The sequence below is a fragment of the Sebastes fasciatus genome, chromosome 10 (assembly GCF_043250625.1).
Source record: "Sebastes fasciatus isolate fSebFas1 chromosome 10, fSebFas1.pri, whole genome shotgun sequence".
Classification (NCBI taxonomy): Eukaryota; Metazoa; Chordata; class Actinopteri; order Perciformes; family Sebastidae; genus Sebastes; species Sebastes fasciatus.
In genome coordinates this window covers 19640346-19652729 of record NC_133804.1, presented here as the reverse complement: position 1 = coordinate 19652729, position 12384 = coordinate 19640346, and the positions used below count along the sequence as shown (strand labels likewise).

The following is a 12384-nucleotide window of genomic DNA, read 5'->3' as shown; positions in this document are numbered from 1 at the left end:
CTTTGGATATTTAGTTTTTTACAGGAATTCAGCAGAACAGTGTGAGCTCCTCTATAACTCCCCCACACTTTTAACCCTGCAGCTGACCATCACACGTTTGTTTGACCTCACACTGAGAGGCCTCTCATGTTGCACTAACGCTGACTTTTCCCAGTTTGTTTGAATTTGTGGGTCAGAGCAGACTCATATGACTCCCATTAAATGTGTTGTGCAGAGCAAGAGGCACTAATCTGATTTAGCGACACCGCTTCTTGTGATGTTGAGCATGTGATTTGTGTTTTTTCTGCTGCAGGACAAGCTGTCTGTCGCTCTGGACAGGGTTCAGCTGCAGACGGAGGAGGCCACCATCTACCAGAGACTGACCAATGAAAAGATCCTCCTCATTAAGGTATTGATATGTGTGTGTGTTTGTTTGTGAAGCGTTGTGAAAGACAGGAAACATTCCGGACATAATCCTTCCTGGCCAAGATATAATGTACGTGCGCTGTGAATAGAACCAGAAAGTCTGGTCGCTAAGCAACATTCACCCACATTCCTCCACCTTTACCTGTCTGGCAGACGTGAGTGACGGATGATTAGTCCTCTTTGTGACGGGTGGCGGTGACACAACAGGTTGTTACTCAGTGCTGTTTGTTTGAACGTGATGTTTCCCATGTTTTGCAAACGCAGAGAGGTACTTCCTGAAATTAAAACAGGTGGTTAATAAACAGTCATGCGCCGTCATGTCATGTTTGTCTTTCTCATGATCTCTTCTTTCACAGGCGTCACACACACAGAGTGTACAATAACTAAACGCCACACACCCTCACAGAAAGAGATAACAGCTGGCTGAGTTTAGGCTGGGTCGCTTTTTCCACCACAGCAGCACTCACCTCAAACAGAGGTCTCTCTCTGTGTGTGTTTTTATAAATGTGTTGAACAGAGATATGAGTGTAGGATGTTTGCTGTGCTGGAGTGTTCCTGTTGCAGCAGATAACTTCACATATCTCTGCTACTGCAAACTGTCTTTCTCCATCCTGTCTGTCTCAACATGTATATTTTCCTGTGCGTTCCTTTCTGTCTCGCTGTCTCTCTGTTTGACCCAGTTTATGTGCACATTCATAGACTTTCACTTCTCTGTTTCTCTGTCGGTATGACAGGATGTGGGTCGACAAGTTTGAGAGGAAGTTTGCCAACCAGTCTTTTCCTGCAGATTTCTCTTTGTGTGTGTTTCTATAAGTGCTCATTATTTTGCCTGTCTTTGTCTATCTGCCTGTTTTAGGAATGAATTAAGTATTTAAATCCTTTACTTAAAGGGACTGTTTGTAAGAATCAGAAATGCTTGTTAACAGCGACACCTGTGGCCGTTAAGTCAACGAAAGTCAGCGTCGGGCTCGCGCTTGTGCTCGCTCTACATAGACAAGAACGAGCATCGCTCAAAACAGTGAGGCGACACACGTCAGCTAAAACCACAATATCACTCTATATTTCACCTGCTTGGCAGTAATGTTAGCTGACCAGACGGAGGTCTCTCCATGAATCGCTGCTGATCCTAGTGCTTTTCCTGCCTCAGCCTCACGACCGTGGCCGGAGGGAACAGGGGAGACACCGGAGTTTTGGTCGGAGACGATAACGTTTCTCGCTGCGGAGCCCCGTCACTTCACAAGACACGGGAAACCTATGTTTCTGCAAGCAGGCAGGCAGAGAAGCAGAGTACAGCAGAGACTCCGGTACTGGAGACCAAAGCTACGGTCTCCCCCGCGTTCTCTGACTGCGGCCAACACTGTTTTGCAAGACTGGCTTCACTAGATATAACTTTGCGGTTTTGGTGCTTCCGTGTAGTTTGTGTTGGAGTCTGAGTCTGAACAGCGTAGCCACACACAAGCTCGCATGGGACACCGACCCGGATTGATTTATACGTTTAAGAAGTTACAAACAGTCCCTTTAAAGGGGAACTTGTGTATTTTTCAACCTGGACCCTATTTCCCCACGTTCTTGTGTCTAAGTGACACCTGTGCTGCTTGCACATTGATATCATGACGGGAAAAGGAAAGCAATTTTCTCTGAATAAAAAATGAGTGCGCAAGGGGAAAGCACCTGTGGTTGAAGCCGCCCTCGTCAAGTGGATTGATAACAACCCCAAACGTAATACTCCAAAAGTGAAACATTGCCGATCATCAACACATGAAGCACACATGCAGCACACATGAAGCCCGGCGCCCGTCTTGAGGGAAAAGGCAGAAGAATTGGCAGCGAGCCAGTAAATAGTGAAGCGGTCCGATTCTTTACTTTGTATTCATGTCATAAATATACAAATTCAATTAGATGGTAACCTGCGTAAGAAATGATGCACAACAACAAAATTTGGTTCTAATAATCATCCGCTTATAGTGATCAATTTGACTGGGACAGACATGATCACTATAAGCAGGGTTCCATTGTATAAGTGTTTGACATTATGTAAAGAGTCTCAAGGGGAAGTCTCGTTGTGAAATCTGGCGAGGTCACGTGTTGCTGTAAGACAACGGTGGTATAGTGAATACATCCATGGTGGTAACACTGTGAGCGCCAGCCGGGCAGAGTTTGTTGTGTTGGAGTACAGAATATGTAGCTTAGTGTTATCTAAAAGATTCAATGTCATGGCTGATTATTTAGTCTTACTCTTGTAGTTGGTTGAGGTGGAATAATATAAATACCAATAAAGTACCTGTAGGTTTGGTGTCAAACATCAAGTCTTCTTCCTACATATTTAACATTCTCCGTTCAGCTGGTTTCCAGAAGTGCAAACAAGGCCGCAGTTTTCTTCCCCGGGCGATTCAGTGAAGATTCATCCTGTAATTAAATAAGAATAGTGGATAAATATACACAAGCAGCATATTTTTAGTTTAATTTACATGTTTAAGAGTTGAAAACATCCATGTTGTTGCTGATGGGAGTCCTGCCTTGTGTTTCAGGGGCGAGCAGGAGATCTGGAGGAGATGGTCACTGCAGAGTTTGGCCTTCTGAGGGAGTTCCTGCTGGAGGAGGAGGAGCGCATCAAGGAGAAACTGCAGAAGCAGAAAGAGGAGAAGCTCAACCAGCTTGAGGAGGCGCTCACTCAGACCACGGAGCAGATCAGCCAGCTGGAAAGCACCGCCGACCAGCTTCAACACAAACTGACAGAAGAAGAAAACCCAGAGCAACTCAAGGTATAAGAGAAGAGGGAGACGAAGGAATGCATGGTGCTCATTTAGCACATTTCTCTTAACCTAGAAAGAAAAAGAGTCAGTTGCATGGAAAAAAACACAGCCGGCAAATACCAAAGATTAGTGTTACACTCTAGATGTGCAGCATCAGATTATCTGCATGTTACAGCAGAGCCTGGAGTGTTTTGTAATCATAGGCTTGTTCTGATCTGCTCTGTTTCAGGGAATCAAAGATTTCATTGGAGGGTGAGTATCAGCACGATCATTCAACAGCACTCATTTCTCATCGAGGAACTCCCAATTGTAGGTCATCTCTGTAGCTATATCTCTACGTGAGAAATCAAATGTCTAAAGTTCCGAGGAAATGGCGTTGCTGAAACAGGATGTGGGGGCATGATTGTGATTTAGTGCGTCATCATTGACACACATTGTCGCGCTTAGTGATTAGTCAGTGTCTTGTTTACATTTCTTCTTAGGTAGTAGGCTACCTAAAGAGAAACTGTAGATATAAAGATATGACTTATGTGCTGTTCATGGTGAGTGCTATAATAGTTCCTAATATTTCATAATAATAAGAAACCTCAAAGCTTAACATAAACATTATGTTTCTTATGAGGTGTATCCACCATAACGGCCACAAAGAATGGATATCTTTAGTGAAGAGAAGTGAAGAGGCCTTTTGCTTTAAATTAGTTTATAATAAGTATCTCTCGTCATCTCTTTCTTTCTCTCTGTCAGGGCTGAGAGCTTGTTTGAGCGCCCCCCAGAGGTGGCTGTGGATCTGCAGTCAGGAGACTTCCTGGGACCTCTGCAGTACAGGACCTGGAGGAAAATGAGCTCCATTTTTCAGCCAGGTATATAGACACACATGTAACACAAACACACACACACACCATGTGAACACACTAAAAGCGCTTTCACAAAGCCAACATTTAATCGAACTCTGGTGCGGTTCAACCTCAACAACCGGTCCTAGACCACCTTCTCGACCAGTTGTTTTGGTCCAAGTGAAGCAAAACGCAGGCTGCCTGCACGGGCATTTGTTGAGATGAGCACCGGTAAATGACAGGTTAACATGAGTGGGAGAGGAATGACCTGGACTTCTGCAGAAGTCCGTTTGCTTGACATCTGGGCCGAAGAGAACACACATAATATGCTAAATAAAGTCCACAGAAATAGTGACGTTTGTAAAGTCATTCGAGATAGACTGGAGGAGAAGGGATTTGTGCGCTCAGTAGATCAGTGCCGAGTCAAAGTTAAAACACTTCAACAGCAATATATCAAAGTCCGCGATTCCCTGCATAGAAGTGGCAGCTCTCAAGAAGAAAAAGATAAATTTGCTCCTTCGTAAACGCCCTTCAGCAAATTAATGTTTTATTTGGCCCGCTTTTATTTGTGCATTGTGAAACCGAACCAGACTAAATAGAAAACTAACCAAAAGTGTCATTTTCACTCTGATTCGGACTAGCCAACCGGACTATGGCTTGTGAAAGTGATGCAGCAGAGGCTGACTTATATCATTCAGGCTCCAAAAATACTGAATCCTACTGCAATACCGTTTCTGTCAAACACTTGCAGTCTCCAAGTCCAAGTCTAGAGCTCACTTGGGAGTCGATTGAATCATTTTCTCAGACTTCAAAGCTCCTCTAGAGCCACAGATGACTTTATACAACTGTATCCACAGGTTCTCCCCATCACTAGCACATTAGGCGTTTTCGTAACCGGAGTAACTTTGTCATAGTTCTAAGTATGGCTGACCCGAATGCTTTGAAGCTTGGTAATCAACCTCCAAATCAATATTCCAATGCTTTGTTTTAATTTCTTTTTTACTTTTTATATACAAGTATGTAATAATAATGTATAAATCCCAAAATAGCCCATGAAATAAAGAATAATCCCACAACATTATTCATATTCAACATGAATTATTATTAGTTATTCTCAGGTGGATATCGCTATTTGTTGTGTGTGGAGGCTGGGGCTCATCAACATGAACAGAGGAAGGAAAATAACTCTGGATTCGACTACTAGTGCACTTTACAACTTTTAGGACCTGCTCATACTGTGTAGTTGATTCACCTCAAAGACCACAGACGTCTCTTTGCCAATGTAAGTCTATGGGAAAAAGTATTTTTGGGCCAAATGGCATCATGTGACGGACACGGAAGTTGTAGTACCTCTGTTTGGCCACTATGGAAATTGGGAACAACGACTGGCGCTCTTCCTGGGAGCTTGATGTTTGCATTTGGTGGAGTGCTACTTAAAAAAATAAAAAAGTTGGCTATATCTACAAAAGACATTTTTGTGCCTTGCATTTTATGTTCAGTCTCGTATCAACCTGCTCCGTGTAGAGGAGTTGGACGATATGAGTTTCAAACTATCCAAATGGATTTTGGGTCATTTGCCAAAGACATGTCATACATGGTGTTGACTGTGTAACACTAGACTGCAATAAAGGATTTAATGAATCTATGGAGTTACATCTTGACGTAGCATCATTTATATTTTATTGTATCCATGTAGCTGATGCTCCTATCTAGCTCAGCTTACACTAATTGAGCAGGAGGCATTAAGTATCTTGTTGAAGGTCACAGCCAAGGAGTGTTTCTTGGGTCATTCTCTGTAAACACATGTTTCTTGTTGCATAGATCCATTTCTAACTCTTTTTTTCCCCCTCTTAGCTGTCACAGCGGTGACCCTTGACCCGTACACAGCCTACCCCTGCCTGTGGGTGTCACTGTGTCGCACCAGCGTCCAGGTGGGAAAAATCCAGACCAACCTGCCCAACAACCCAGAGCGCTTCACTCTCTACAACATCGTCCTGGGCTCTGAGTCCTTCTCCTCTGGGAGACACTACTGGGAGGTGGATGTGGGCTACAAGACGGCGTGGGGTCTGGGTGTGGCCACGGCCTCCGTCAACAGGAAGGATGAGATCAGCCTCTGCCCGGATGACGGTTTCTGGACCCTGGTGCTGAGGGATAACGCCGACGGCACCAGCGAGTACGAGGCATGCACCGACTCAGAGGACAGCTTGATATGTCCCTCCAAACCCCCCAGGAGGGTGGGGGTCTACCTCGATTACAGTAGTGGTGACGTGGGGTTTTATGATGCAGGGAACATGAGCCACCTCTTCACCTTCTATAATGCTAAATTCAAAGAGCCCGTCTTCCCGTACTTTAACCCCTGGCCGATAATCAACGGACAAAACCGGGAGCCGCTCACCATAGTGACGCCACACTGGGGATAGACGTCCTCTTCATCAGAGCACACATTCAGAATAAAACTGCACAAGAAGATTCAGCAGCTGATGATGGACTCATCTCATGAGCACTCACACATCTGCCTTAAAGACTGCTGTATTAATGATGTGGTGATGAGGAGCACGCAGAAAACCCTGAAACTCATCTTGTAAGACTTGAAATAAGAAGATTAAACTACTAAAGTACAAGACAACTGACACTTTAAAGGACAAGGCTGTTGATATTCTACAATTTACAAAACCAACAATGAACTAATCATACTAACAAGTACCGTCCATGTAGCCAAAGCCTGATTCATCTTATTCCTCTGTGCCATAGACCTCCATTCTATTGCAAAAAATACAATGCATTCAGGCAGTTCCTTCAACCTCATGGCTTGGTGTTTGCTCTCATATCTTACTGTATCTAGACAGGTGTGTGCCTTTCCAAATCATGTCCAATCAATTGAATGTACTACAGGTAGACCACAAGCAAGGTGTAGAAACATCTCAAAGATGATCAAGAGAAATGGGAGGCACCTGAGCTAAATTTCCAACACTGTCTCAAAAAAATTATGTTCCCATACTAAACTGCATTCTCAATTACGTTTTGAGGGAAACACAAGTGAAAGCTGACTTTCAGTTCACACTAACATCGGTCTTCTAGTGGAAAGTCCTGTGTTTTGTTTTTGGTTTTTTTCATCAGTGGCCACTCCCGGTAAAAATCCCCCTGCAGCCCAAAAAACATTTCCCCATAGACCATAGTGACATCTGTAAAACTGTTGACAGGACACCTTGAACTACAAACAAGGTCAATACGACTCTTTCTATTCAGAAATTTTGATCCATGGAGATTTTATATTTGTAAAATTTTCCTTGAGCCGAGACAAGCGATTTTAAAATCGGTGACGTCACCACAATGTAAAGTCTATGGACCAGCGGGAGAAACACTACTGCACATATTCAGTGAGCTTTATAACTCGAAAGTAAACCCGGAAACTAAAAATCTTTTTTGGCGTATGCGCCAGGTGAACAATGCTCATTAAAATGAATAGGCACCATTTTACGGTCCGGTATCCAGTTCTTATTATACATCCATGACTATTTACTGACAAACGTATTTGTGATAAGGCGAACGTAGTCTGCGACAAAATATGGTTCCCTCCAAACATTTTTGAGAATGTAGTTTAGTTGTATGGGAACGTGATTTTTAGGAGACAAGTGTCAAAGGGTCTTATGTCAATGTAATATTTCACTTTTTTTCATTTTAATAAATTTGCAAAAAAAAACTTCTAAAATTCTGTTTTTGCTTATTATGGTGTCGATTGATGAGGGAAAAATTAATTTAAAGATTTACACGTTAAGTTGACATGAATGGGGCTGAGAGCCAAATAAATATATATTATTATATACTGATATTATATTATGAAATATATATTATATATATATAACGCATTGTTGGTGTTGGTCTTGTTGACGATAAGAAAAGCAAAGAATAGCCTTATGATATAAGTTTTGGTATTGGTTCATTAGTGAAGCTGTAAGGCATATTGTTAACTAATGTAGCCAAAGACCTACTGTGGAGTTTCTGACCTCTAGTAGAACTATGAATTATCACGTGACTGACTGCTAGTAAACATGGATGTAAACAATGCAGCATTAAAATAATGCGGCTTTGCAAATGTTTTACGACAAAGAAAAATGCATTCAACACATCTGTTAGAGCTCAAGGATACCCACAATGCATGTTGGTGAGTAATCATGAATGTAAACATAACTTTTGTTTGTTTAAAAGAAAACTCCACAGAGCAACTTTAACTGCAGAAAGGTTTTTAAATTGTATTAACTTTTTGCTGCAATATCTTACTGTGTGTTTCGAAACCATATCTAACAATATGATATCATATATTTTTTACTGTTGTGTATCCAATCCTGTTATTCTAATGACGTGCAGTTCATCTAAGGAAATGATACAGTGAAGTCAACAGAAGTAATAATCTTCTATATGTCTTTACGCTCTGCAAAAATGTCATTTTAAAATACCTAAGTGTCTTTGAACGTTTTGACTTGAGAAAACACTGTCTAGATATTTGGCATTGAATTTTAATATGATTAAATTTCCTACTGAGTTTGTTGTTGGTTCATTTAATTCCACCAGAGGGCGCCCACAACTAACTTTAAATGCAGCATCACTGCTCCTCTTTGGTCTTTATAATACAACTCTGAGTTTTTATGAATAAACCTCCTCAAGTGCAGCCCACTTAAAGCTTTTAGGGAAGAGTTCCTCTCAAAAAGTGATGCAATAAACCAACACAGCAAAATTACAATGTGGAAAATCTGGATGACGATATTAAAAGGTGGTTGTAAACATATGAAGTATATAATCCAGAAGGACGTCAAGCAGCTTCCAGGTGTCTCCAAACAGAGAGGACTACCTGATCAGTGGTGGAAGACGTATTCAGATCTTTTACTTAAAGGGAAAATCTGCCTCTTTTTATGTGGCTGTCCAATCAGTGCTGATGGTAAATGTAGTCCACTGAAGAAATAAATTCTCCAAAGCGTGCTATACTGAGCGAGAAAGGGATTTCAATATGTCTGATAAATAAATAAAATAAACCCACAAAAATGTCAATGAATGAAATATTCTTACACCTAAACAGAAAAATACAACTGTACACCTTCTGAATTAAAGTTTCTCTCTTACACAGAACTAAGACTGGCTTAATTATAAAACACACAAAAAATAAACACTGTTCCAACAACCAACCAGCAGCTTGGTTTGGTTTGATCAAAATAAATCCTTAATTCACAGAATGAGATGTAAAAATATGCCGGCTCTACAGACCGTACAGCCAAAAAATACCATGACAACAATGTAAAAATACAGACAGACACACAGAAGAGACGAGGAAACCAGAGACACAGTGGGAGACAAGAGGAGGATGAAGATCCAGATCCTAAACATCTGGAATGAGGCACCGACAGCCAGGACGGCCGATGGTCTAGTGAACACTTGTCAATCAAAGATGCATTGAGACAGTAGCGACTACTATCAATTAAAAAGCCTCAATGAGGCTAAAGTAGGCTCTTTACTGTGACTCGTTCCAAGAAATTCATACGTCCAGATGCATTTTATGGTGTTTATTAAATGAAAAGAATTACGAACAATAACTCTTATGACGACGACGTGATTTGACGTGACGTTCAACAGAAAATGTCCAAGCCTAACTCATCCTCTTCTCTTAAATCCTGCAGTCCAAATCATGTAAAATAAAGAGAAACCACACCCCTGTGCCAATTACCGGAAGTGATACTAACCAAAAGAGTGTGTGCAGCCTAAACAAATAATAATAATAATAATAATAATAATAATAATACAGGTTAAATGCACGTTTTGCAAGATACATCACCTCACACAAACAGGCATAGAGTTGAAACAAGATCCTGTTTAATACAGTCTCACAAACACCTGATGATATCATGTGTCACGGCTGTAAATAGGTAATTCTCAAGATACTCATTTGATTACCTGTCGCCTGTGTTTACCTGTCACGGATACACCTCAAAGTGTTTTTTTTTGTCCAGTTAAGCAAGGTTAATGAGATCCCTCGAGCCAATTGAGCAGTAATCTGTGACTACTATTACGAACAAATAAATAATGAGAATTAGTCTGACCCAAATAAAAGGCATCTATTATCCATGTCAGCTTAATCTCTGTGCGTCATCTGCCTATACATTAACCATAGACCGCTGGTCTGAAGACTACACCTGTCAGGGTTATGTCTGTTCTCTCCTCTAACTGTCCTGATCTGTAATTAGATATTATAGCAGGCCGATCAACATGCAGTAACACAAACCTTCTCTTCTACATTACTGATCTGCCGCTGCCACTCCCTCTGTCATTCAGCCCATCTTTGATCGGTTTCAGTGCGGGTCAAGGTGAAAGAGAAGTTTTATCCTTTCTACACGTTCTCCTTGAAGACTCAGTGTTTTATTCCATCCCTCATCTTTCTTCTCATCTTATTCATCCATCATCCATCCATCTTTCCTCTCTCACATGACTGATCTGTTCCCAAAATACAACCTCTATTTTCAACCCTCAGCATGGCAGTGTAACGTAGCTTTTTTTTTTCTGTAATGGATCTCTTTTCTGCTTCCCGCTCAAGAATTTGCCCCTTTCCTCCATCAATAATGGATGAGGAGAGGGACGGCGAGAGGGGCTGAAGGAAGACAGACAGGGTTGAAGTGATTAATGGAAACCTCATTAGAAACTGGAGAGAAGTCGAGCTATACATTATCCCCAAGTCTGGAGAATATACACTACCAGGGTCTGTTTCAGCAGAGGGAGAAAGCAGGAGATGGAGGGAGATTTCAGGGGGAAAGTGAGACCCTTTAACACCTGCCGACGTCCCCGTTTGTTACTGGAAGGAGGGAAAACAAATTGATGCTTCATTTTAGTTTTAGTTAGTTTTCAGAGTGTGTTAGCTCGTTTTAGTTTAGTTTCAGTTCTTCAGAAAGATTTAGTTTTTATATATTTAGTTTAAGTTTTTTTTTGTTAGGGTTAGGTATAATGTGTCAGAAGAATGTAGCTACATATACATAAAAAATACATTTAAAATTTTTTTTAATCTTTGTTCTACTTTAGTGTCTGATGTGAAGCAGCTGCGGCATGGAAGGTGAAGTCCGTTCAATTTCTGTGCTTTAATCATAGACTGTATATAAGAAGTGGACACCGTGACAATTAGTTTGTAGACTGCCGTTTTGAAGCCTCAAGTTTGGCATTTTGGCCGTCACCATTTTGGTCTTTTGCAACCAGAAGTGACACGAGAGGGTGGCGCTAAGTACAACCGAATGCTGAATGAGACATTTTTAGGCAACCAAAAAGGTTATAATTATCTTTAAACAGACTGTGAAAGTTCTACGACAGAAATACGGACATTCCCAGATCGGACAACTCCATGGTAGCAACCTGTCAATCACAAGGTAGCTACGCTCTAAAGCATCCCCTGCTTTATGGTCTGTTTTACTCTAAATAGGACCATCATTTACTAAATGAACATCATGCTGTATTGAAGAAGACTTGAAACTAGCGATTGAGACCATAAACTCATGTTTACAATGTTTACTGAGGTAATAAATCAAGTGAGAAGTGGGGTCATTTTCTCATAGACTTCTATACAATCAGACTTCTTTTTGCAACCAGAGGAGTCGCCCCCTGCTGGCTATAAGAAAGAATGCAGGTTTAAGGCACTTCAGCATTGGCTTCACTTTTCAGGTTGCTCATTGGGTTCAATGCCACGAGAGTTGACAGAATTTCATGCCGTCTCCTTTTTTCGGCAGTGATGTATTATAGAAAAAAACTAAAATTAATTTACGTTAATTTTAATTTTTAGTATTTTTTACCCAGGCAATATAATTTCAGTTTAGTTTTTCTTAAAGGATGTAGTTTTTATTTAGTTTCAGTTGACTAAAAATACTCTTCACTGCTTATTTCCGTTTCAGTTTACTATAATAACCCTGCTTTAGACAAAATCTACAAAGCCATACGGCTGCTTTACAGAGATGAAAACCACAATAACATGCTCACATGCCTGTGTGAACATCCATGTCTAAAAATAGAGGTCAGTGGTGACATGTTCACCTGTGTGTGCTCAGCCATGCTGGATGAGATTAGACATGCAGGACAACATTGAGGTGATGTGTTGTAAGATAAACAAAATCATTATCACGGAGTTGCTTGTCGTATATCCCTCCCTCTCCATCTCTCTCTCTCTCTCTGTCACTTAATGAATAGCTGACCTGGGAACCTCCAAAAGAATCCAATTTGTGTTACAACAAAGGCTCTAAATATGACAAGGGATTGAGGGCGGATAGATTGAGAGAGAGAGAGACGGGGAAGAGGAGAAAGCATATAGAGCAATGGGGATTACTGCTGGAGGGAAAGAGGCAAGAAAAAATAAAGACAAATGAAAGAGGGCTGAA

General features: G+C 41.2%; 2 protein-coding genes across 4 annotated transcripts in view; one reads left to right on the top strand and one right to left on the bottom strand.

The window, feature by feature from the left end:
- Window positions 1-8530, top strand: part of LOC141775438 (nuclear factor 7, brain-like) — a 10424-nt gene extending 1894 nt beyond the window's left edge. Inside the window, exons 2-6 of the mRNA XM_074648798.1 lie at window positions 293-388; window positions 2934-3167; window positions 3388-3410; window positions 3903-4018; window positions 5846-8530. Of these exons, the coding sequence (XP_074504899.1) occupies window positions 293-388; window positions 2934-3167; window positions 3388-3410; window positions 3903-4018; window positions 5846-6411 (1035 nt within the window). The 3' untranslated portion in view covers window positions 6412-8530. The remainder of the gene's footprint in view (window positions 1-292; window positions 389-2933; window positions 3168-3387; window positions 3411-3902; window positions 4019-5845) is intronic.
- The window catches only part of LOC141775439 (endonuclease domain-containing 1 protein-like), a 39143-nt gene that overhangs the window by 9711 nt on the left and 17048 nt on the right, over window positions 1-12384 (bottom strand). Inside the window, exons 2-3 of one of the 3 annotated variants that reach the window (XM_074648799.1) lie at window positions 2687-2811; window positions 548-680 (exon numbers count right to left, since the gene is read on the bottom strand). The gene's annotated coding sequence lies outside the window, so the exon portion shown is untranslated. Of the gene's footprint in view, window positions 1-547; window positions 681-1472; window positions 2193-2686; window positions 2844-12384 lie in introns of those variants that run through there. The other 2 variants (XM_074648800.1, XM_074648802.1) reach the window with 2 other exon arrangements.